Source organism: Dendrobates tinctorius, unplaced genomic scaffold (assembly GCF_039654945.1).
Source record: "Dendrobates tinctorius isolate UK_male_01 unplaced genomic scaffold, ASM3965494v1 ptg000199l, whole genome shotgun sequence".
Taxonomy (NCBI): Eukaryota; Metazoa; Chordata; class Amphibia; order Anura; family Dendrobatidae; genus Dendrobates; species Dendrobates tinctorius.
The window spans coordinates 13,181,799-13,207,658 of record NW_027361866.1 but is presented as its reverse complement, the minus strand read 5'-3'; the positions used below and the strand labels follow the sequence as shown (position 1 = coordinate 13,207,658).

Genomic DNA, 25,860 nt, shown 5'->3' with positions numbered 1-25,860 from the left:
CAATAAAAGCACGGACCAACAAGGCTGCCTGCGTCTTCACATGAGTTGAATAACCCAAGTCTTCAAACTGCATAGTTAGTCTGGCAGCGTATTTCTCCACAGCTTCACCAGATTCTTGTTGTATATCCTGTATTGATCCTGCTTCGTCACAGAGACGATCCTGGGCCCACTTTGTGAGTTGAGCGATAAACTCCTTTCCAGACTTGAACTTGTTGAGAGGTCCTGCTTTAGTGGGGTCCAATTCCTTCATGATGGTGGGGAGAAAATATTCGGAGGCTTTGATTGAGGTGATGCCTGATAGATCAGACCATGTAGCCCCGTAGATGCTCCTAGTCTGTTCCAGTTTCCTTACATACTGCATGGGAAATTTGTCCGGGTCAGGTAACTTGTTAACAATAGCATCAATTTGTACCGGAGTGAAGGGTTTGTATTTCAGCTTCAGCCCTTCTTCTTCTTCGTCATGTGTCACTGCCTCATCCTTCGGGGCAGTTGGGGGTGCTGTGGGTATTACCTCATCCAGGGGCTTTATACCTGTGTGCATCAGTGGTATCATGTATTCAGCTACCAAGGGCATGATGCCCTCTAATCCGGATTCATGGTAACAGACGATCCTAACTTCTTGTAAATCGAGATCTGGGGTTGATTGGAGACAATTCTTGATGACTTCAACGTGTTCCTTCATACAGGGGCCCAGTGGGTATCCAAAGAGTCCTGAAGATATCAATGGTATAGCCAAAGTTCTACGAGGAAGTGTATCTCTCCCTAGCCGTCCTGCAAAGATAAGCACTGTCTGTAAGGCGGTCTGCAATATTGTACGGCAATGCTCGGGTGTCCTGTAATCATATATAGGGCCTGCAGTGTGTAACACTATATCACAGGGCAAATTCCCTCCCTGGGTGGACATAGCGTCTCCTGGATGCAAGGGGCCATAATTGGTAAGGTAGGCCTGACACTCTTGGGTTATGGCTGGGCCTCCCTTTTTAGCTATCTGTTGGGCCAAACCACCTCTATGCGACAGGGTAGAGTTAGCTGGGTTCACTATGGCTCCTACCTGGTGGGTAACTATGTCCCCATACCCCACTGAGAAAAGAACCTGGGAGCCCTGAGGTGTGATGTAATAGCGTGAATGACAGGGGAACCAGATTTCAGGGTCATGGGGCAACCTAGAGGATTTGTTGAGAGGGGTAGGTAGTGGGCTCCTTCCGGGCTGGGGGGATTCGAACGGACCTAATAGCAGTGGCGGGGCAGGGGGAATTGTAGCAACCTGATTGTCAGAATCTTCTGATCCCTCATCATCTCCGATAGCTTGGCGCCTCATACGCATTACGGACCGGAAAGCCGTACTGCCGGTCAGGGCATCAAGAGTGAAGGGACCTTGACCAGGTGTATTTACAAATATCACAGTGGGTTGCACCGGGAGACTAGGCCCAGAGGCCGGAACAGAAACAGGAACATTAGAGGTGGGAACAGCATCGGTCGGTGCCGGAGGTTTCTCAGGAAGTGGTGGTCCCTGATAGTACTCGCCGGAAAGTGTTACCAGCGGACATAGTGGCTGGGGAGGAATTCCGGGTGCACCAAGATGGCTGCCGGTGGAGGCGTGGCATGCCCCACTTCCGTCCATGGTCTGGGCGGAACCCCAAGGACGGCCCGCCCCACACACACGGCAGGTTTCCACCCAGGTTGGATTCTGCACGCCACAAACAGGACACACCCACGCTTCTGGAGAGCTCGTCTTGTCGCCATTATAGGGCGGTGGTTGGGACTGCATTTTCATCATCAGTGGCACGGCGGCCATTTTACAATCTATAAGATCACAGTTCAAAGGCATTTTATAACCAAACACAGGTTCCGCATTGTCTGATCCTCCTTCCCCATCAATCTCTTTCCATCCTTCATTCTTCAAGCCTCGCGCAACTCGCAGATGAGCTTGTGCTTGTTCTAACAATCCTTTATCTTTCAACATGCCTCGTTTGTTCTCTATGAGATTATGCCACATAGCCGGCTGTAATCTCCCTGACGAGGGCAATCCTACATGCTTATACAATCTCTCAACATTCTTGACTGCCTTCTTGCCTTCCCGTGACGCTACTATTGCCTTGACCTCCACAGTATCCTCATCTAACTTGTGGGGCACAGACTTCTTCTGCTTTAAGATACGCAGCATGACTCTTACAGAATACTATGGTTCTCTGCAGAAAAACCACTGGTAGCGATATCAACACTGATGTTCCACAGTACGGAGCCTCACGTTCGACGTACTAGGAAAAGAGCCTCGCGCTCAATATTTCCTTTCCCTAACCTTGAACAGCAGTGATTAACAGATTATCCTGCCACGATATTCCAACAGTCGGGAGGCGGTCTCCTAGTGAGAGCCCTCCACAGAAATACAGGTGGTCCCTTCTCGGGACGTCTTAATTACCTAGCTGGTACAATATCACAGAGGCTGCGTCTCCTATCCCTTCCTCTAAGTTGCCCCACAATCTGCAACTAGCTCAATTTATCACTCCACTTCACTACTAGACAATAGTCACGGGTAGGGTGGTTGAATGGAGTACAATGACCGGTGGAGGAGGTGTGGTGTACACGAGGACGCGCAGAATGCGACGTCTCTCAGTTGCTGGTTCAGAGCGTGGCACAGGATCGCACTCAGTCTCACCACTTGACCGGTCACCCCTCAGACCCAAGGAGACCACAGACAAACCAATAACGGCTGAGACACTAGCAAGTGTGACACATACAGTGTATATGATCTCACTTACCGTGTTTTGGAGGGTGATCAGTCCTCGAGGTCAGCCACTACAGGTATCATCCACAGACATCCAGGCATGGGTCCAGAGGAGCCTCGGATCACTGTCCACGCCCCTCGTTGGGCTCCAAATTGTCGGGGTCGTAAACGACAATAAATCCTCATTCACCAGTCATTCCAAATCATTGTGCGAGCGCAAAACATCTGTTACCAATTAAGAATGACTCAGACACGCAGCTGATTCAGTCTTAGCTAATGTCCCGCATCCACACCTGTCAGGAGCAGTACAACAACTGGCTTTATTTACAAATACACAATACTATATTGAGTGTTAGGGGAAGGTGTGCATTAGGCGGGGTTTATGCAGTATACATCTAGTGTCCAGTCTCTCTCTGATTCGTCAAAACGTCTCCCGATGGTTACTTCTTCTTCACATTCCTGAGTTATCTTTTTTAGGAGAAATGAAACTTAACTCTTTAGACACTGAATTTAAGTGAAAGTGAACACTGGCAGCCATCTTTAATACAGTTACATTTGCATTAGCAAGCAATTAGGAAAAACTTATTGTTTCACAGTATAAAAGTATAAAAGTTATATAAGAAAATATATTTTCACCTTGACAATGTCTTTTCTTTGTTCCAGGGACATAGTGATTGTCCCATACCTAGACGACTTTCTTGTAATAGGGAGATCGGAGTCCCACTGTGCATATCAAGTGAAAGAAGTAATAGCAACTCTAGTAGGACTAGGATGGATAGTAAACATCCCCAAGTCAAGGTTAACCCCAGTAAAAGAGCAATCCTTCCTAGGGTTGATATTGGACTCCGAGCGACAACGCTGCCTCCTGCCAGAGAACAAAGTGACCAAGATAAGGGGCCTAGCTCACACAGCAATACAAAAACCAAGTATGACACGGAGGAACGCAATGTCCCTTTTAGGCTCGTTGACATCATGCATACCCGCAGTAACATGGGCGCAGTACCACTTAAGACAACTACAGTGGGAAGTTCTGTCAGCACAGAAACAAATAAAAGGGCATTTAGAAGGCAAACTATGTCTCTCAGTGGCTGTAAGAGATTCCCTGCTCTGGTGGACTGTAGAAAAGAATCTAACAGCCGGTGTCCCGTGGCAAAAACTAGTCAAGGACATCATTACAACAGACGCGAGTGCCACAGGATGGGGAGCACACCTGAGATCCCACTCAATACAGGGGACCTGGTCCTCACTAGAAAACGATCAGAGTTCAAATGTAAAAGAACTATGGGCAGTGGAAAAAGCCGTGAAACATTTCCTTACCTTACTTCGGGGCCGCCACACCTGAGTCATGACGGACAATCAGACAGTAGTAGCCTACATCAATCACCAAGGGGGTACGAGATCTCGGGGCCTCATGCAAATATCGGATCTACTCTTCCAGCTAGCAGAACAACATCTGTTATCCAGCACAGCACTGCATATAAAGGGGGTAGAAAATATACAGGCAGACTTCCTGAGTCGCAGGCACCTAAGGCAAGGGGAATGGTCCCTAAACTCCCAAGTCTTCTAACAAATAGTTCAGGCCTGGGGCAAACCAGAAATAGACTTGTTCGCTACCACACACAACCAGAAGGTCAGGAAGTTCTGCTCACTAAATCCAAGGGAAAACCCCTTCGCAGTAGATGCCCTACAAATACCCTGGAAGTTCATCCTGGCCTATGCATTTCCCCCGATAACAGTGATCCCAGTAGTGGTCAGGAAAATCGGAGGATCGAGCGAGAATAATTCTTATAGCTCCGTGGTTCTCCCTTCTGAGACTCATGTTGGTGACAGATCCATGGATATTACCAGAGATTCCAGACCTGCTTTCCCAGGGACCAGTGGTCCACTCTCAGGTGAAGGGCTTCCATCTAGCAGCCTGGAATTTTGAGAGGGTGCTACTGAGTCGCCAGGGATTCTCTCCAGGGTTAGTCTCCACCCTGTTGAAAAGTAGGAAACCTATAACATCCCAAATCTACGGTAGAACGTGGAGAAAGTTCCTAGACTTCCTGGGGGAACCTTTAGGGGATGTAGCGCCAGTGGGACCTATCCTAGAATTCTTACAGTTAAAGCTGCAACTGGGGTTAGCCACTAACACACTCAAAGTCCAAGTCTCAGCTTTGGGGGCCCTATATAACTGCAACTTAGCAGCCAATAGGTGGGTGTCTCAATTCATAAAATCCTGTGGCAGGTCAAGGCCGGTCATTATTCCAAAGATACCACCCTGGGAACTCAACCTAGTCTTAGAGGCCTTAACCAAAGATCCTTTTGAACCACTACTAGAGCTGTCACCAAAGCTACTTACACTTAAAACTGTCTTACTGGTAGCCTTAACATCAGCCCGAAGAGTGAGCGATCTACAAGCTCTATCTATATGTCCTCCATATACGCAGATCTTGGATGACCGAGTGGTTCTAAGACCGGACCCGGCCTATCTCCCCAAGGTAGTCCAAAAGTTTCATAGGACTCAGGAGATCTCCTTGCCATCTTTCTGTAAAAATCCTAGAAATCCGTGGGAGCAAAAATTCCATACATTAGATGTAAGAAGAGCCATAGTACAATATATCTCAATGACTAGTCAGTGGAGGAAAGATCAGTCCCTTTTTGTAGCCTTTCAGGGTAGTAGAAAAGGGCACGGGGTAGCTAAGTGTACCATTGCCAGATGGATCAGGGAGGCCATTATGTTATCCTACTCCGCAAGTGGCGCTACGGTTCCAGAAGGCATCAAGGCTCACTCCACCAGAGCCGTGGCTACCTCCTGGGCAGAGAAGGCTGAGGTATCGATTGAGCAGATTTGTAAAGCCGCTACCTGGTCCTCACCTTCAACCTTTTTTAAGCACTACTGACTTGATCTATCTTCCTCTACTGACCTAACCTTTGGTAGAAGGGTGCTGCAAGCGGTGGTCCCTCCCTAAGGTGTCTTATTCTACAAAAGTCTCATGTGTGCTGTCATGGGAGACGGGAAAACACCAAGGTTACTTACCGGTAGCCGGTTTTTCCGGAGCCCATGACGGCACCTGTATATTCCCCCTCTTTTCACTCCTTTTGGTGTGCACTATAGTTTGGGTGTTTTTTTAGGTAGATATAATGTGGTTATAGTTTTACCATGTGTACTAACCCGGGGGGCCTCTCATGCTCTGTAAACCAACTGAAGCGAGGGAGAGGTACCGCCCCTTTTATCTTCAGTAGGGTTCCTGTCCTGACTGGGCGGATCCCCCTCATGTGTGCCGTCATGGGCTCCGGAAAAACCGGCTACCGGTAAGTAACCTTGGTGTTTTTTTTTTTTTCCATTTCCCATGCCATAAAATTAATGTATGGCTCTGCAAATGCAATAGTGCAAAAACAAAAAAACTCACCACTTGGTCTAACATAGCAGTATTCTTGAGGAGATAAAGCGAATTGTCATGTGTATGGCCAGCTCTAGTTTATTATCCAGTCAACCTTCGTTTTAGCATGTCTCCTGTATTGATTTGTTTTTGTTTGTATTTTAGAAATCCATCCTGCAGAGCATTTGTCAGAAAAATCTAGCCATTACCATGTCCATGTGGGAAATATAGCTTCATGTGTTAAAGAGGTATGATTATCCAGCTGCCGGCGTTCTTTCCTAACCATTGCAGCTGCTGTTTTGTAATCTGAACTTCTACATTCATTTTTTAGAATTATAGTAGTTTCTCATAGGTTGTGTTCACATGTAATAGATGTACTTTGACTGCGAAGCAACCAAAAGTCACAGCGGTCCTGAGTCTGATGTCTTTTCATGGCTCCTTACATAATTGTGTTTTTGCAGGTGAAACAGTGGTTTAACTGCAAAAGAAAGTGATTTAAGTAGCCTTGAAAATAATACAATGACTCGTATACATGAAAATATGCCTGGTAAGGAACAAGATACAATGGACTGGCCCTAAACTGGATAATCAGACCGTTAAAATTGTAATCTCAAACCGACAGTACACATGAAAATAAGCACGTTATGAGCCCGCACCTTGCCACCCTGCCTGACGTCGCTATTACATTGGAGAGATCACGCGGTGCGGTCTCACTTGCACCAGCATTGTTCTGCACCCCCTAGGGACATGTAAGGTCAGCTTGGCAGTTTTACACTGGCCCAGGGATGCACAGGAAGTGAGAGAAGGTGGCACCATACTTGCTCACAACCCTGATAGGCTCCTTTCACCAGCATCAGTGAAAGAGGGCTCTGCCGCTGGTTCCTCATTAGATCGAAGCATGGGCCAGAAACCAGCCCCGGAAGCATGGAAAGTTTAAAACTGAGAACACTGATGTGTGGTTCTAGATGAGAGCAGCCCAAGGTTAAAGGGAATCTGTCACCCCATTTTTGGCCTATAAGATGGCCACCTCCATCAGGGGCTTATCTACAGCATTCTGTAATGCTGTAGATAAGCCCCCGATGTAACCTGAAAGATGAGAAAAACGAGTTGGATTACACTCACCCAGGGGTCCGGTCCGGTGCCTCCCATCTTCTAGCGATTACATCCTCTTTCTTACTTCTGCCGCGGCTCCTGTGCAGGTGTAATTTATCTGCTCTATTGAGGGCAGAGTGCAGTACACAGGCGCCAGACCTCTCTAAAATTTCCCGATGCCTGCGCACTGCACTCTGCCCTCAATAGGGCATATATAGTACGCCTGCCCAGGAGCTGTGGCAGAAGTAATAAGGAGGAAGTCATTGCTAGAAGATGGGAGGCGCTGGGCCGGACCGCGACACCCACCGGACTGGACACCCGGGTGAGTATAATCTAACTCGTTTTTTTTATCTTTCAGGTTACATCGGAGGCTTATCTACAGCATTACAGAATGCTGTAGATAAGCCCCTGATGGCTGTGGTCGCATCTTATAGGCCAAGAATGGGGTGACAGATTCCCTTTAAATGGTATATTTAATTGTTTTAAGCGCACACTGCACTATACACACAATAGTTGTATATATAAAAAGGTCAGAATATGCAAATACAGGTGGTAGTACAAAATATACAATCAGTTGATAAAAAAGTCAGTCATCGGCTTAATGTTCGACCATTGGATGCTGGCATGGGAGGTGTGGGGGTCTGCTCTTTCCGGTTTCATCCAACACTTTGCTTGGCATAATCTCCCTTGGCAGGGAACAAAGGCCCACATCGTTGCACGTGCGCTTAACCCCTAGGTCAGTTACTCCCTTAACACCCCCAATCCCGAGATAATCCTAGTCTCCATCCCACTTTGTCAGCTAAAACTCCAAAACCTATGGTAAATCATAACGTCTTTATTCTACCTACCCCTAGCTTCTAAAATGGGTCAGGACCCCAGCGAACGTTAGACCCGTTCCTGAGATCTCGACAATGTAACCGGTATACAGCTAGGATGAAGGTCCCGTTAAATTTAGCGATGCACCAGTGATCCTGACCACGATATGACCCAGTCAGGATCGCTGGTGCATCACTTAATGGTCGCTAGTGAACTGTTAAAAAGGCAGATCTCACTAGCGATGCAGCAGCAGTCAGCGGTCGATACTTACCGTCACACGCAGCGAGGGTGACGTCTGCCGCCTGCGTCCATGGCTCGCTCGTCGGCGCCAGCAGAAAGCTGACGATGAGAAATGGACCAGGCCGATCTCGCGCGATCACCGATAACCAGCGGGGGGGGGGGGGGGTGTTGGCGGTCGTAGGTGAGTGTCACTTGTAGAGATATAGCTAGCGGTATCGCTGCTGCGTCACAAAATCGGTGACGCTTTAGCGACATCGCTATGTGTAAAGCCCCCTTGAGTCCATGACTCCTTATGAAATTACAGCTCCTGTCTGGCTGGGGGAAATCTTTCATCAGTTAATTAGCTTTACACTCTCAGTAGGGTTCCATCCTGCCTGGAATAACTTGGTCCCAGCTATCTGCTGTAGACGTGAGTTTAGCCTCCTACTGAGAATGGTTTCCTGTCTCCGCTTCACACACTTTGTAAGGCTAGTTTCACATTTGCGGACGGAGGGCTGCAGACTTCCTCCTTGAAGCCCCGCTCCCTGCTGCACCTCCTCCGGTCAGCTCCGCCTATTTCTTCATGCGGCCTGCGTACCCTATCTTTAACATTGGGTACCCAGGCCATGCAGCAGTATGCGGATGCCGCTGCGTGCGTCATTTTGACGGTGCGGCGACCCGCGTAGAACGCAAAATGTTAGAATTTTATGCGGGCGCCGCATCGTCAAAACGACACATGCGGCGGCATCCGCATACTGCGGCACGGCCTGCGTACCCAATGTTAAAGATAGGGTACGCAGGCCGCATGCAGAAATAGGCGGAGCTGACCGGCGGGGCTTCACGGAGGAAGTCCTCAGCCCTCCGTCCGCAAATGTCAAACTAGCCTCAGAGGACTATAATCTTGTACTGGACATGATAGTTGATTGGCAAGAAATTATAGCCCCCATATTCTTCATAAAGCAGCTTTGTAATACAGCTTTTACCCTCAATTCATGGGTGAAATATTAAATTTTCCTTCATGAATACAGATTTCCCCATTTCTAAGAGAGGAGACAATTGGCGATTTTAAATTTCTATGAAGGAGGGAGGCTGCACAGGCATTCTGCTGCAAGAAGCCACAGTTACAGTTCTCCATAGAACTTTATGTGCATCACCTGTCATCTAGTATCAGTAATAGGAAAATCTGTCTTCACTGAACACGGATTTTACCTGTCAATTAATTTTGGGGAGGAAAATAGGGCAAAACAAAGTGGTGGGGAATATTAGTCCCATTTTACAGTAGCTTACTGGGGTGGCGGTGTCTAAGGAAGAGGGGTCGCTGCTTCAGGAGGCTGTTGGCAGGAGTGGGGCCATTCTGTGGACCCCTGTGCTGGTAGATATAAATCTGCCAATGTGCCACCTATGGTTGCCATTTTCTGCCCACAGCAGAGAAATCAGTGGGAAGGGGACTTTGCACAGCCCTGACCTTTTAGGAGATGCTAGGGCTCGCAGCGATGGGACATCCCCCCCCAACTCCGAGTCCAGGGTCCTCAGCATCATCCACTGCTGGCCTCCTGAAGGAGCGATCCTGCCTCCTGTGACCCCACTCCACTGCCGTTGACTCCCCTGAAAAGCTACTATAAAATGGGACTATAAGATGCACCACCATTTTATTTAAAACAAATTTTCGTACCTGAGGTTTTGGATGCATCTAATGGTCAGCAAAATACGGTACATGTTAAATAGATCTTTGAATAAAAATAAGCTATGATTTGGATGTTTAAAGAAAAAAGTTCCTTTGCTGAGAGATTCTTATAAATGTGTCCCTGCTGTGTACTGTGTAATGGCCGTGTCTAACCGTACAGGAACATGGTCTGATCATACCCCAGCTCCTGGGCAGGGGAGAACATACAAGAGTATACAGACATTAGAGCATCCTGTATAAAAACAAGCAGAAAAAGCTTTACTTCACATAATCAGCTGCATTCCCATGCTGTCCTGTCTGTATACTCTTTTGCATCCTCCCCTGCCCAGGAGCTGTGGTATGATCAGACCATGTTCCTGTACGGTCAGACATGGCCATTATACAGCAGGTGCACCTTTGTAAAATTCCTTTATGGATAGCCAGATAATAGTTTTGTTCAGTCCAAACCTGGATGCAGCTAGCAGCATGTACTTTTTGTTTAAACAAGCATGTTTTTGTTTTTTGGGTAGTATTTTTTTTTCTTTCTACTTTTTAACCCAAATTCAGTAGTCCAGTTTAATCAACACTTGTCACCTTGGTATAGACCCCTCTTTGCCACATGTAATAATAAAAAAAAAATGTATGCTGTCATCTGCATTTGTTACTATGCTGGCTCTGTTAATTTGCCTTCACTTTATAATGGGCATAGCGGGCGTGAAGATGGGATAAATAACTGCACTATGTTCCAGTGTCAGGGCAGTCTGATAAACACTACATTTGCAATTAAAAAATTTTATCTTCAGCTTGGGATCTGGAGCACAGTGTGAAATCGGTGGGACTTGCATGTAAAAATGTGTATAGGCCTCTGTTTCCATGGTGGAAGCTTCTAAGCAGCAGCTAACTATTTTTTTGCTTGCTAAAAAGGCTGCTGGGCAATCTCTGGTAATATAACTGTAAATGTAATTAATTGTAAGCATTTCTATTGAATATATTACTTTGCAGATTCAGCTCGTTGAAGTCTTTCAAAAATACCATGTGCTGAATGTTTTCCTTGAAGAATCATCTTTGACTTGCAGGTATGGTTTTGCTATAGTGGCCCAGATTTATCAAAGCAGTTTACACCCATTTATTTTGGTTAAACAAAGCCCACAAAGTCAAAATTTGCCCAAAGTCACAATTTCTTTGTTGTCATAGACAAAGTTGAAAAAGTGGCTGCGGTGTACAAGGAGTTGTGCTTTTAGACAGATTTATTAAGCTGTATGCCAGAAACTGCTCAAATATAGGTGTATTTCCTTCACATAGGAAGTGTAGATTTCATTTTCTAACTTTAGGACAGTCAAAAACTACTACATATGTGGAGTCCTACCAATGCGTCCTGCATTTATCTTGAACGCAGCCCTTTGTACGCTGCTGTGAGCAGAGTGGTGCTCGGAATTCCTATTGATTTGTAGGAGAATTCTGGCCACCTCTACACTGATGACATTGGGTGTGCCCTCATGTACTATACATTAGACATCCTGTGGATATTGCATGGGAGCACTAAGCCAAATGTATTACAAGGAGAAACTAGGAGAAAAACCGTGCAATAGGGTCTTAACCAGGGAGGGGATATAAGGATGTTTAAAACAAGGTAATGCTAACCTGATTTGGTTGTATATACACAATTTTCCAAATGTATGTCAATCCAGCTGCTGCAGGTCCAGTGGGTCATCAGACTGAGAAAACACTGTGCGTTTTTAAGTGCTAATGACTTCTTTAGGGCAAAAAAAATTTGCATGCAGTGCTGTGTATTTACATGTAGCAGAGACGCGTGTGTACACGTGCGCGATCTGTGCGACATGTGCATGTTGTAAATGTGTGTATAATATACAGCTCTGGCAAAACTTAAGAGACCAACACATCAAATCCCTGTCACGGACAGCCCATTCTCCAGACCTGAACACCATTGAAAACCTTTGGAATATAATCGAGAGGATGATGGATAGTCACAAGCCATCAAACAAAGAAGAACTGCTTAAAGTTGTGTGCCAGAAGCAGTGTGAAAGACTGGTGGAAAGCATGCCAAGACGCATGAAAGTTTTTAAAAAACATGGATATTCCACAAAATATAGATTTCTGAACTCTTACTGAAGTGTTGTTGTTTCTAAATGATTATGAACTTGTTTTCTTCGCATTATTTGAGGTTTGAAAGCACTGGGGTTTTTTTTTCTAATTTTGACCATTTCCCCTTTTCAGAAAAAAACAAAACAAAATTTAGTGCTTGGAAATTCGGAGACATGTCAGTAGTTTGTAGACTAAAAGAACAATTTACATTTTACTCAAAAATATACCTATAAAGAGAAAAATCCGACAAACTGAACATTTTGAAGTGGTCTCTTGATTTTTGCCAGAGCTGTATGTGCTGTAGAGAATCACTAAGGCTGGGTCCACATTGCGTTGGGGGGGGGGGGGTGTGCGTTTAACGCATCCGTTAAATAGTGGCAATAACGCTATGTAAAGGATGCGTTAACGCACCCATAGACGACAGTAATGTAGCGCATCGCTAACGCATGTCATAAGCGGCATTCTCTGACGGACCCTCGGACGTGGTCTGCAGCGTTCGAGGGTCCGTCACTGCTAGCGCAGATGGAGCATCTGCGCTAGCGGGATCGCATAAGGCGATCGTGTTAGGGAGTGGCGTTAACGCAGTCCGTCAACACTATGCGTTGAACTGACTGCATTAACGCTATGTGAACCTGGCCTTACAAGATAACTATTCCCCTTCTATTCTCTATCCAATCACCTCAGGACATAGAGAGATTACAGCAAAGGTTTCTTAAAAAATTGATTTTTATTGATACACTAGCTGAAGAACCCGGCGCTGCCCGGGCATAGTAACTAACTGTGGTTAGTTATAGCAAATTATAATTATCCTCCATCCCATAGTCACAATCCCATAGGCCCGTGCCCATATACCCATCATACATATCCTCCATCCCATAGTCGAGTGCCCATATACCTATCACACATCCTCCATCCCATAGTCCCATGCCCATATACCCATCATACATATTCGCTGTCAGGATCCTGCCAGCGACTGCGTGCAGCCTCCGCTGAGCAGGGGCTCACCCGCACTGTAGGGGGGCCCGGGGTCAGGTACAGCTGGAAAGTACAGATACACAGGACCTGTGGATGCTGAAGTTTAGCAAGCAGTCACAGGACCTACGGTCATGTGACTGCAAGGGGGCGGGGCTTAGCGTCCTGCTTTCAGAAATGGCAGGACACTATACAGAAATAATCAGAGTCAGGCAAAACGGAGGTCATACACAGAGATATCAGTAAAGCACCAGGGATGAGACAGAATGGATAGTCAGGGCCAAGCAGAAGTCAAAACCAAACAGACATAGAAGGTACCAAGCAGAATCCAAAGCAATATCCAGAGAACAGACAGTCGTACACAGAGTATCAAGCAACCAGAACACAGCACACAAACACTCCGGGGCCACCACACAATGCCAAGGGCGAAAGTATAACTGACGGGGATGGGAGCGTCCTGAGGCTATAAGAAGCTTCTCCCAGAACCAGGGAGAGGCCACAATCATAGCCGCAGGTGTGCAGGTAAGCCTACACCGGGATCACAACCTTTTAACCCCAGAAATGCGTGTGCGAGTCAAACCTGCACTGAGATCATGACATTTGCCACCCCATAGTCGAGTGCCCATATACCCATCACACATCCTTCATCTCATAGTCCCATGCCCATATACCTATCATACATATCCTCCATCCCATAGTCCCGTGCCCATATACCCATCATACATATCCGCCATCCCATAGTCCCGTGCCCATATACCCGTCATACATATCCTCCATCCCATAGTCCAGTGCCCATATACCCATCACACATCCTCCATCCCATAGTCAACCATTATGACATCATAATGAGCGGCGGGGCTTGCAACCTATGATGACATCAGCGTCGCCATGGCAGCCATTATGACATAATGAGGGGCGGGGTTTGATACACACACACTTTTTCCCCATTATGTAGATAAGGGCAAAATTGTTTGGTGAATTGGAACCCGCAGGGTTAAAATTTCGCCTCACACATAGCCTAGGAAACTCTCGGGGTCCAGACGTGTGTCTGTGCCAAATTTTGTGGCTGTAGTTGTGACGGTGCGGATGCCAATCCCGGACATACATACATACATACATACATACATACATACATACACACACACACACACACACACACACACACACACACACACACACACACACACACACAATTGAGCTTTATATATTAGATATTTAAAAGAATATACAAAAATGTAAAAGACTAAAAAACAGGGTGGGAATAAACCTTATTTCTCGTTCGCCTTATTGGGGGACACAGAGACCATGGGTGTATGCTGCTGCCACTAGGAGGCTGACACTATGCACAAAAAAGGTTAGCTCCTCCTCCGCAGTGTACACCCCACCGACCGGCAGGGAATTCCTCAGTTTAGCTTAGTGTCAGTAGGAGGTGGACACGGGTCCTTCATTGGACCCATATCTACCTCGACGTGCGTCGTTCCTTTTCAGGTATTAGGAGGGATACAGTGTGAACAGTCACATCTGTACTCCCACAAAGAGGCTATGAGTACGGCGTGTACTGCCACCCCGTATACTCATAGTTCTCCGGGCGGACCACGGGCTCAGCACAGGTGACGTGCAAGCGAAAACGGATGGTCCTTGCCCCCTGCCTCCCACCCACTCGCCCACCAGAGCCTGTCGGTTGGACGAGGCGCGAAGACGGAGACAGACAGCGTGGGATACAGAGGTACCTTTATTGGGCGGCTCAGGAAACCACAAAGACACCTGGATGCGGCGCCGAAGTAGCGCCGCAGGTTATCGGCGCCTCCCGGATCCCTTTTTGCCTCAGCTGCGGTGCGGGCCCTCTTCACCCCACCGCCGGTATCTTGGAGAGGGTTACCTCTGGGAGCAGGACTATGGCGGCGTCTTCTTTAGGGGCGGGCGCGGCTGCGCCGCTGCTCTTCCGCGCCGCCCCGCGCTAACAGGCGGCCGCCGTGTTAAATTTAGTCCCCGGCTTCAGTTTGGGCCTTCGCGCCCGTTGCGGCCACGCCCCCGTTCACTCTCATAGGTCGGCCAGTTCCTGAGCCCTCCCACCGCCCCTTCAGGCTTGTGGCTGGGAAGGGGGGGGGCGGATTTTCTCTCTGGTGAAGGCGACTAGCTCCGCCTTTCTTCCTCCACTGAAACCACGCTTTCTCTTCCTCATATCGGGCTGTCGCCATCTTTGCAGCCTGACAGCCGGAGACTAAAGCAGAGGCCAGCGCTCCCTGTCGGTTCCTGGCCAGTTGCAAGAGCCTAAATCATCTCTTTCGGGGTCACCAGACCGTGAGTACTTCTGCAACTGCAGACTGACACCCTACTCTGCCTTTCTGTCCCCTGCATTTCCGCAGGTTTTCATCTTCTCTTCCTTCACCATGTCTAATTCTAAGTCTGATCGTGGCCGTCCGCCAGTTCCCACGGGCACCCTAGTCCAGTTCTTCGCATGCTCCTCTTGCAATCGCAAGCTTCCCTCAGGTCAGCCTACCCCCATCTGCCTGGACTGCAGCAATCCCGTTCAGCATGACCCCGTCCAGGAACCACCTATTGCGCCACGTGAAAGCGAACCACCCATTCCTGGCTGGGCCTCGTCTCTTTCACAATCTGTGGCAGACCTCACCAGGGTGTCTCAGTCCCTAGTGGCCGTTCTTGATAGGTTGCCCGGGACACTTCTGCAGGGTCCAGCAGGTCACAGGACGCTCCATCTGAGCCAGCTGGCAGAAGCCGCAAAAGGCCTAGGCAGGATCTCCGGCCGGAATCCTCTCCTCATCTGCACCTAGTTCTTCCCAACAGTCGCCCTCCCGTGCCTCCTCACCCGAGTCAGGTGAAGCGCTCTCAGATATGTCTTCTGAAGGGATTGTAGAGCTGGAATCTGGCCAGGACGCGGACATGAAGGTTACAGTACAGAACCTCATTGCGGCGATTAACCACACCTTCGAAATCTCTGACTCCCCTGCGAAATCCTCAGATCAGGAGGTTTCGTTCAGACGGGAGGAAACGCCATCCAGGGTATTTCCCTTTCATTCCGAGTTTGGAAAGATTTTTACCAGGGAAAGAGAAGATCCGACCAGACGCTTTCAAAGAGGAAAGCGTCTCGGCGTACTGTACCCGTTTTGCTAAAGAGCTCACGGACAACTGGTCTGCCTCTCCCTCGGTGGACCCGCCCGTGTCCAGACTTTCTAATAACATGGTTCTCCCGCTTTCAGGTGTGGCGTCTCTCAAGGATTCTAATGATAGGATTATAGAATCCCTAGCGAAGTCTGCCTTCAAAGCGGCTTCGACGGCGGTATGCCCAATCTTTGCTTCATCTTGGGCAGCAAAGGCCATAGCTACTTGGGCAGAGGATCTTCGTCAGGGCATCCTAGAGAAAGCACAACCAGATCGATTGGCCGATCTCGCCAATCAGATTTCCCATGTAGGGGATTATCTGCTTTCTGCTTCTTTGGATGCTGCATCCTGTGCAGTTCAGGCGTCAAGCAACGTTGTGGCAATCCGACGTATAATTTGGCTCAAGGCCTGGCAGGCGGACTTGTCTTCTAAAAAGTCTCTTACTAATCTGCCTTTTCAGGGAGTGCACCTCTTTGGTTCCCAATTGGATCAGATTATTAAGGATGCCACCGGAGGCACGAGTTCCCTCCTCCTTCAGTCCAAACCTCGCAGACCTCCTCTAATGCGTCAGTTTCGACCCTTTCGGGCTTTCCGCCGTTTCATTACGGCGGAGACATCCTCCAACCAACAAAGACCGCAGGCACGCCAAGATAGGAAGAAGGTTTCCTTCAGACCCACTCCCTCCTGGCGATCCCACTCTTCACAGGGCAGACGATCCAGATCTGGACGGTCCACATCAGCATGACTATCCTCGGACTCCAGAGGGTCCATTCCAACTGGGAGGTCGACTCTTGTTCTTCAAGGACGTCTGGCTGGCCTCAGTAGAGGACGCTTGGGTCAGGGAGGTTGTATCGTCAGTATACAAGATAGAGTTCGTCTCTCGTCCGCGGGATCGTTTCTTTGAATCCCGTCCTCCAAAAGATCCAGCTTTGATCCCGGGGTTCGTTACGGCCATCAACTCTCTCCTCAGTGCCGGGGTGATTGTGCCCGTTCCCGAAGCGGAGCGGTTTACAGGGTTTTATTCAAACCTAGTTGTCGTGCCGAAAAAAGACGGGGCGGTCCGAACCATCTTGGATCTCAAGCTGCTCAACAAGAGAGTCCGTCTTCGCCACTTCCGGATGGAGTCGGTTCGTTCGGTAATCGCTTCCATGGAGGAGCAGGAATGCATGTGTTCAATAGACATCCAAGATGCCTATCTACATGTTCCCATATTCTCCGGACATCAGAAGTTCCTGCGTTTTGCGGTTCGCAAGGAACATTACCAGTTCGTCGCGCTGCCCTTTGGTCTCGCCACCGGTCCCAGAGTCTTCACGAAGATCATGGCTGCGTTGATGGCCTTGTTGAGGATCAGAGGTCTCGTTCTTTTTCCGTACCTCGACGATATTCTGATCAAAGCTCCCTCTTCAACAGGCTCGCCTAAGTTTGACGATCGTCCTAGACACCCTTTCCAATTTTGGGTGGATCGTCAACAGGAAAAAGTCCTGTCTGGTTCCTACTCAACGTCTTGTGTTCCTGGGTCTCCTGTTCGACACTTGTCTGTCAAGGGTCTTTCTCGCACAAGAGAAGATTCTCTCCCTGCAGCAGGATGTACGATCGCTGCAGACCACACGATTTCCGTCCCTCCGAACAACCATGAGGGTCCTGGGAAAGATGGTGGCGGCGATAGATGCAGTTCCCTTTGCCCAATTTCACACCAGACCTCTCCAACACGCCATTCTGTCGAGGTGGAACAGGTCGGCTCTGTCCCTGGATCGCCCTGTTCGGCTTTCACGCCGGATCAAGCGGTCACTCAACTGGTGGTTGACGTCACCTCTCATCCTCTTGGGGCGGTCTTTTCTTCCCATTCACTGGCAGATTGTAACAACGGATGCTGGGGTGCAGTGTTCCGCAATCACACTGTTCAGGGTCGTTGGTCGACTCCGGAATCAGCTCTGCCGATCAACGTCCTAGAGATACGAGCGATCCATCTGGCTCTCGTCCACTGGGAGAGGCTCCTCAGGGGCCTGCCTGTCCGGATTCAGACAGACAATGCCACAGCGGTGGCATATGTCAACCGCCAAGGAGGGACTCGGAGTGTCTCAGCCCTGGCGGAAGTGTCCAAGATCCTTCAGTGGGCAGAGATTTCGGTACCGACAATCTCCGCGGTACACATTCCCGGCGTAGACAACTGGGCCGCCGACTTTCTCAGCCGCGAGGGTCTTGCGGCAGGAGAGTGGTCCCTGCATCCGGAGGTATTTCTTCAGCTTTGCTGTCGTTGGGGAACCCCGGATGTAGATCTGCTAGTTTCTCGCCTCAACAGGAAAGTCCCACAGTTTGTGTCCAGAGCTCGAGATCCTCTCGCAGTGGGCGCCGACGCTCTGGCCATTCCTTGGTCGCAGTTCGAGCTCCCCTATCTGTTCCCTCCCCTGCCTCTTCTCCCCAAGCTGCTGAAGAAGATCAAAGCAGAAGGGATTCCAGTCATTCTCATCGCCCCGAATTGGCCCAGAAGGGCTTGGTTCGCGGACATCGTCAACCTTCTCGCGGACGCCCCCTGGAAGCTTCCAGACAGGGCAGATCTGCTGTCTCAAGGTCCGATTTGCCACCCCAAATCTCGGCCGCTCAATTTAACGGTGTGGCTGTTGAGACCGAGGTTTTGAAACGAGCAGGTTTCTCCGGTCGAGTAATTCTTACTATGATCCGAGCCAGGAAGCCATCGTCTTCCAAAATTTATTACCGTACTTGGAAGGCCTATTTCACTTGGTGTAAGGCCAATAACATCGCGCCCATGTGCTTTTCGCTCCCTTCCGTTCTGGCGTTTCTTCAGGCAGGGCTGGATGCGGGGCTTGCTCTAGGTTCCTTGAAGGGTCAGGTTTCGGCACTGTCAATTTTATTTCAGAAGACGTTGGCCTCCCGCCCTCAGGTCAAAACCTTTCTTCAGGGCGTGGCTCACACGGCTCCTCCGTACCGAGCACCCGTGGATCCATGGGATCTTAATTTGGTTCTTGAGGTTCTGCAAGGTTCTCCTTTTGAACCTCTCAGGGATGTTTCCCTTTCTCTTCTTTCTTGGAAGGTAGCTTTTCTGGTGACCATCACTTCCATCCGGCGCGTGTCGGAATTAGCGTCTCTTTCTTGCCGCTCTCCTTTCTTGGTACTTCACCAGGACAAGGTAGTTCTACGGCCTCCGCCCTCTTTTCTTCCGAAGGTGGTTTCCTCCTTTCACCTCAATGAGGATATTGTTCTGCCGTCCTTCTGTCCGAGTCCAACTCACCCTCGGGAGCGGTCCCTGAACAAGCTGGACCTGGTCAGGGCGATGAGAGTCTATGTGTCTAGGACGACTTCCTTGCGAAAGACAGACTCTCTTTTCATCATTCCAGATGGGGCGCGGAAGGGTCACCCGGCTTCCAAAGCTACTATTGCTCGCTGGATCAGATCGGCGATTTTGGAGGCCTACCGGGTTAAGCATCGTGTGGCCCCTCCGGGGATCAGAGCGCACTCTACCCGGGCAGTGGGTGCTTCCTGGGCGGTACGCCACAGAGCCTCCGCGCTGCAGCTTTGCAAAGCTGCAACCCGGTCATCGGTTCACACGTTTGTGAAATTCTACAAGGTCCACACCTACGCTTCGGCAGACGCCAGCTTAGGTAGAAGGATCCTGCAGGCAGCGGTGGTGAGTCCACTGGCCTGATGGAAGTTTGTTTCCCACCCCAGGGACTGCTTTGGGACATCCCATGGTCTGTGTCCCCCAATAAGGCGAACGAGAAAACAGGATTTTTTGGGTTGCTTACCGTAAAATCTGTTTCTCGGAGCCTTCATTGGGGGACATCACCCTCCCATGTTCTACAGCTCCTGTTCTTACTTTGGTTGGTTACAGTTGAGTTGTTTGTGCTGTTTTCAATCTATTCTGTTACTTCTCCTACTGCTTTCTCACTAACTGAGGAATTCCCTGCCGGTCGGTGGGGTGTACACTGCGGAGGAGGAGCTAACCTTTTTTGTGCATAGTGTCAGCCTCCTAGTGGCAGCAGCATACACCCATGGTCTCTGTGTCCCCCAATGAAGGCTCCGAGAAACAGATTTTACGGTAAGCAACCCAAAAAATCCTGTTATATACACCTATATATAGATATAGTGATGTCTCTGTCTAGGGCCGTTAAACAATAGTGTATGCAAAATCTCTAAAAGTTGTTTGGTTATTTAAGAATTACCTACTCTGATCAATAAAAGGTTCTTAAGGAAGAAAAAAAAGAAAGCTTGTCCAAAATGACATAATATACAGCGTTCCATAAAAATGCTTTATATATCTGATGTTTTACATTTAAAAAATTTTTTTTTTTTCCTCATCCTCTAGTTATGCAGTACTGACTTTTAGTAAGTCAGAAGAAGCAGAAGCTGTCATAAAAGAAATGGATGGAAAGATGTTTTTTGGGAAAAAATTAAAGGTTCGCGTCATCAAGACTCCCAATTACAATCTTGCTCTTGCTTTTCAAAAAATAAAATCTGTTTCTGGAGAGATCCCACAAGATGGAAAAGGTAGATGTGACATGTTTGAGGCCCAAGAAGGTTCGGGCTCACCGATATCGAAGAGTGACTCATACCAGTGTGATTGGACCCAGGCTGCACCAGTTTGCGGCAATGTGACAAATCCACATGTAAATATGCCAAGCAACAAAGGTTATCCTCACATGAATACAAACCTAAGGCCTCCAGTTACCCCACCATCCAATACATTTGGCTTTTGTAACTCTATCACTCCCAATCACCAGTGGATGTTGCCGGCGCGTTATTCTTACTCAGAATTTAATAACAATATGCCAAATTGTATGTATGTTCCTTATTCTTATACTTTGTATAAATTGCCTAACCATCCTCCTATGCCTGCCGTGTCGCATCCTCCTATGCCTGCCGTGTCGCATCCTCCTATGCCTGCCGTGTCGCATCCTCCTATGCCTGCCGTGTCGCATCCTCCTATGCCTCCCGTGTCGCATCCTTTTAGCTTTATTGGCAAGAAACCTTATGCAAATAATCGGTTTGGTAAAGATCATGGCAGTCCTGTACGTGCAAAACCAGTGAAACCCATTCATGGCAATCATCAAAGCAATTCTGGAACTTTGCGTCCTGTTGTACTAAACCAGGTACAAATCCCTACTGACAAAACCGAGCCATTAAAAAGCGACACTGATGTAAAGATTATGGACAATAAACCTGCTACAGTGAACTCTGTCAGTGAAGAGATATCGTTTACTGCATCCAGCTGTGCAAAACCTAACCATTCAGAAACTGCATCTCAAGACGATTCACTCAAAATGTCTGTGTCCGTTACTACACCAGGCATTCTTGATGTAGAAACTTCTGTCAGTGATAGTTTCTTCTCTTGTGATGAGCAGAAAAATATCTCTGGACCCGCAAACGTCAAAACTGCAGCTCCTTTAAGATCTCCAACATTTGTTCCGCCCAGTGTCACAATACCTTCAGCCAATAAGCTATCTGAAAATAACAATTCCAACTCTAAAGTCTTGATAGTTTCTGCAAAACAGGCTAAAGCAAGCTCAAGTGTCTCATCCCTGCAAAAAGGTTCTCTGCCACCTGGAAAAATGGTAAAGCTCCAATGAAGTGTTAAGACATCTGTAGCATATTTAACGGTCTGCCTGCTGCCATAGTTGAATCCTCCTTCCTCATGTAGTGGCTTCAGAGCCCCATTTGGGTCTTAAGCTGTCAATTTTTGAAGCACAATTGTTGGCTGGTATAGTCATGCAAAAGGATGTGGGTTGCCTTGTCAGCTTTGTCTGCATTAGTTTTAGTGTGAGAGCTAATAGTTTTATGCACACTTTGCTGCAACGTCAGTGTGAAGTCAGTGCTGTAGACAATAACAGTCGCCAAGAGCAGTGGCAAAGACCTCTCTGGACCCAGGAACCATGGTGAAAATGAAGTTGTGTGTTTTTTATGTTTTTTTTTTTTTTTTTTATAAACCTGGAACCCCTTTAATTCCCAACATTTAAATTGTAAAATAAAAGAAGAAAGAAAAAATATATTCTATTACATTACATTGTATTGTATAGACTCCTGCCCCTCATGCTCTGATCAATGTCTCCTAATTCTAACAGGCATTTTCAGCCAAGACCGTTTTAGCTCACTGACAGAATAGGTTAAAGGGTTAGTCCAATCACAATGTGGTCTTATAATAATGTACACACGCCGTATATTAATTTGTGTTAATGTAACCTATTTTGAAGCATGCCCTGTTTTGCACATGTAAGGTTGAGACACCAGGCTCTATTTAGCCTTTGGTTGCCATTTGGAGCTATCCTATAATAGTTCAGGTGGTCCTGGCGATAATGCGCAGTCTTTCTCCGCTGCTAGCAAAGCTGTGCCTGGGATGTGTCTAGAATGGAGCCTGTACTGTGTGTGAGGTATGGGAATATCTGAGCCTCCTTCATTATAGTGCATATACCAAAAAGCAGCAGTGTGCTGGTAATTAAGAGGTGCGGATGTAGTGTAGGATGGGGCTGTATACAGGGACTTGGAGAAGAAATGATGTTGGTAGAGTTGTATACAGGGGGCTGAGGAGAGACTGCAGGAGGAGGCTCTCTATTGAGGGGATGAAAAACGAGAAATACTGCAGGAGGATGTGTGGGGGGGCTAGGTCTACAGGTGACAGGATATACTGCAGAATGGGGCCTTTTATAGAGATAAAGCTGTGTCAATTTGGTGAGAGACCAGTGATGTGAATCTGCAAGTACCTCTCAATTGATGCATATGACAGAGGTTTATCTTTTGACATGTGCATCAATAGTGGCATTTGCAGTTTCACAAAACTGATCTATTCGCAGGACACATAAACACGGCTCAACACTGCCATTTGGAAAATTGAAAGGTTGTTGATCTCTGCTATAACCAGCTCTAATGGACTGATGTAAACACAAACATGTAGTATGCTGATGAAGTTGTCAGAAGATTATGGTAAATTGTTCAGGCAGAGAACTGTTCTGGAGCAGAGTGCGCAGAGGCATAAGAGTAATTCTGCAGTTACATTAGCTTGATGATAACTTAAAGGGTTGGTCTAATCAGGAGCACGCGAGAGGAAGGGGTTTATGTGAAGCTGGCTGCACAAAGGGTAAGGAGTAGATGGAAAATGACACAAAGGTACAAGAAAGAAACTTTGTTGGACTTAGTCTGTATAATGCTAAGTTTTCATTTACTGTGTGTTGTCAAAAATCATTCTGAAATTTAACCCTTGAAAGTTGACACCCAATGTCTATGGAGAGGGGTGGAGGGAGCTGCTAGATACAGTACTCTGCTGCTGCTTCTATTAAGTGTTCTACTACCTGACCCCGGATTTACAGCAACACTGATCATTACAGCTATCACTGCTGTGTAATGTTCTTCATGCTCTTTCTGAGTGAGGGGAAGAGATGGTGGAGCAGGATCTACTTTTCTGTGTGTGCTATAAATGGGAACCATCATAGCAGCTAGCGCCCCCGCCCAGAAGCTGAGCTCAGGGAAAACTGACGATTAGACATGGAGCCTTTGAAAGGGGCAAAGACTAGTGAAAAATTAAGGATACTGCTCAGATATAGTGGTACTCTGCATACTCCATTTCTTAGGCTGGTTTCACACTAGCGTATGGAGGAGATGTGGACTTCCTCCTTGAAGCTCCGCCACGGCTGCACCTCCTCCAGTCAGCTCAGTCGGCATGCGGCCTGCGTACCCTATCTTTAGCCGTGCTGATGTATGTGGATGCCTCCGCATGCGTCGTTTTGACAGTATGCCGAACGCAACGTGTTGGATTTTGTTGCGGTCGCCTGCGTACCTAATGCTAAAAATAGGGTACGCAGGCCGCATGCTGACGGAGGCGGAGCTCACCGGAGGAAGTCCGCATCCCTCCGCAGCTCCTCCATGCATGCGCTAGCATGAAACTATAGCCTTAGGCTACTTTCACACTTCAGTTTTTTTTACGTCAGCCACAATTCGGCAAAGAAAAAAAACGGATCCTTTTCCGTTTGAGAACAAACGGATGCACCGGATCCTTTGTTTTGACTGATTTGTTTCAGTCAGCAATGTTTGAAATTTAAAGTTATAGGAAGAGAGAGAGATTGATTTTGCGCCGCTTACAGGGTTAACATTCATGCCAGAGAAAATCTACCAGGCATGCACTGTTTAAAAAAGCGGTCCGGCACAGAAAAAAAAGAATGTTACATGTAACGTTTTTTCCGAACGCTGCACCGTCACTTTTTGCCGTATCTTGCAAAAGCTGGACACGCCGTGTGTCTATGCAGCACCAATGTAAGTCATTGGGGGAAAAACGGATCTGGAGACTCATATCGCCGGATCCGGTTTTGCACATTTTCACGCATGACGCCGTATTCAGAAAGCCTGAAGTGTGAGAGTAGCCTTATATGGCTCACTCTGAAAATTCACCAAAGATACTAGTGTAACTTCTTTTACACATCACTTTTAGTGTGCGGTTTTGTTTGTTCTGTGATCTACTTATGCTTTACTTTTTTATAAATGATTTATTTTTATTTTTTCTTATCCAAAGGATTGGGGAGTTTACCCAAAACTAGACACCTCATCTGAGCTACCGATCGTTATAATTCCTAATCAGTTAAATTTCTCCCAGTTCAAAAGAGTTATAAAACATCTTGGAGAGCTGCATAAAGATGCTACTAGGTGAGTAATCAATGCTTGGTTGATAAATTATTAGAAATCATTTTTTCATGCTTTTTTTTTTTTTTTTTTTTTTTTGTTATTTTGTATTGTTCTTGTTTTTACTTTCAGAGAACAGATTGTTAAAGCATTGGAAGAAGTATGGTGCAACAGAGGAAGCTTTGGTGGTTTGACCATTCCAGAAATTATATTTGCAGTATCTTCTAAATTAGCAGGAAATAATCCTCCAGCATGAAAAATTTACATAGCAGGTTTGTTTGACAAGATTTGCTTGGAACACAAAATCGTGTTGGGACTACAATTTACTGTCTGTTACAGGAGAACATCCGCTGGGAACGCTTATTCCATCTTGTTCCATTGGTGCATTTATATTTAAAACCATATTGCTTATGATGCCTAATTGCTACTTACCTTTCTACAAGTAAGATGAACAGGAGGAAATAACTAGCTTTATCCTGGACCTAAAAACAGGACATGGTTTTAAAGTGACTGTCAAAAAATGTCATTATACAAACTGCTTCCATTATTAACCCCTTCCCGCGTAGGCGTCATGAAAAGTCGTGCCAATCCGACCTATGACGCCTATGTAGCGACATGAATTGATTGCCCTCCTGCGGGTCGGGTGACCGGGGTCACTGAAAGGTCACCCGAACCTGCAGGTACAGGATTCTTTGTGCTTCACCCCAGGAGGGGTGGCTTAGCGGCCCCCCCCCCCCATGGCTACAATCGCTCTGATTCGCTTTTAAAAGTGAAACAGCCAATCGGAGCAATTGTAATATTTCACTAATGAAATTTGGTGAAATATTACAATCCAGCCATGGCCAATGCTGCAATAGCATCGGCCATGGCTGGAGACCTCGAACCGACCGCCAGTCGGTGGAGGGTAGATCGACCACCAGCTGACGGCGACGATCTGCCGCTGCCGTCAGCATCTCCCCCCCCCCCCGGTACCTCCTATGTCCCTGTGTCTGTCCTGGTGTCTCTCCCAGATCCTTCATGGGTGCCGCCATCTTGCAAAATGGCAGGCGCATGCGCACTGTGCCCGCCGAATCTGCCGGCCGCAGATTCATTCATTCATTCATTCATTGCAGGTACATTTTGAACATAGTAACATATAACATAGTAACATAGTTTTGAAGGCTGAAGGAAGA

At 47.5% G+C, this 25,860-nt stretch overlaps 1 protein-coding gene across 1 annotated transcript in view; it reads left to right on the top strand.

The window, feature by feature from the left end:
* The window catches only part of RBM44 (RNA binding motif protein 44), a 195,161-nt gene that overhangs the window by 129,011 nt on the left and 40,290 nt on the right, over positions 1–25,860 (top strand). The window contains exons 9-13 of the mRNA XM_073553247.1: positions 6,253–6,335; positions 10,880–10,953; positions 20,394–21,639; positions 24,582–24,712; positions 24,821–24,960. Coding sequence (XP_073409348.1) covers positions 6,253–6,335; positions 10,880–10,953; positions 20,394–21,639; positions 24,582–24,712; positions 24,821–24,944 — 1,658 coding nt within the window. The 3' untranslated portion in view covers positions 24,945–24,960. The remainder of the gene's footprint in view (positions 1–6,252; positions 6,336–10,879; positions 10,954–20,393; positions 21,640–24,581; positions 24,713–24,820; positions 24,961–25,860) is intronic.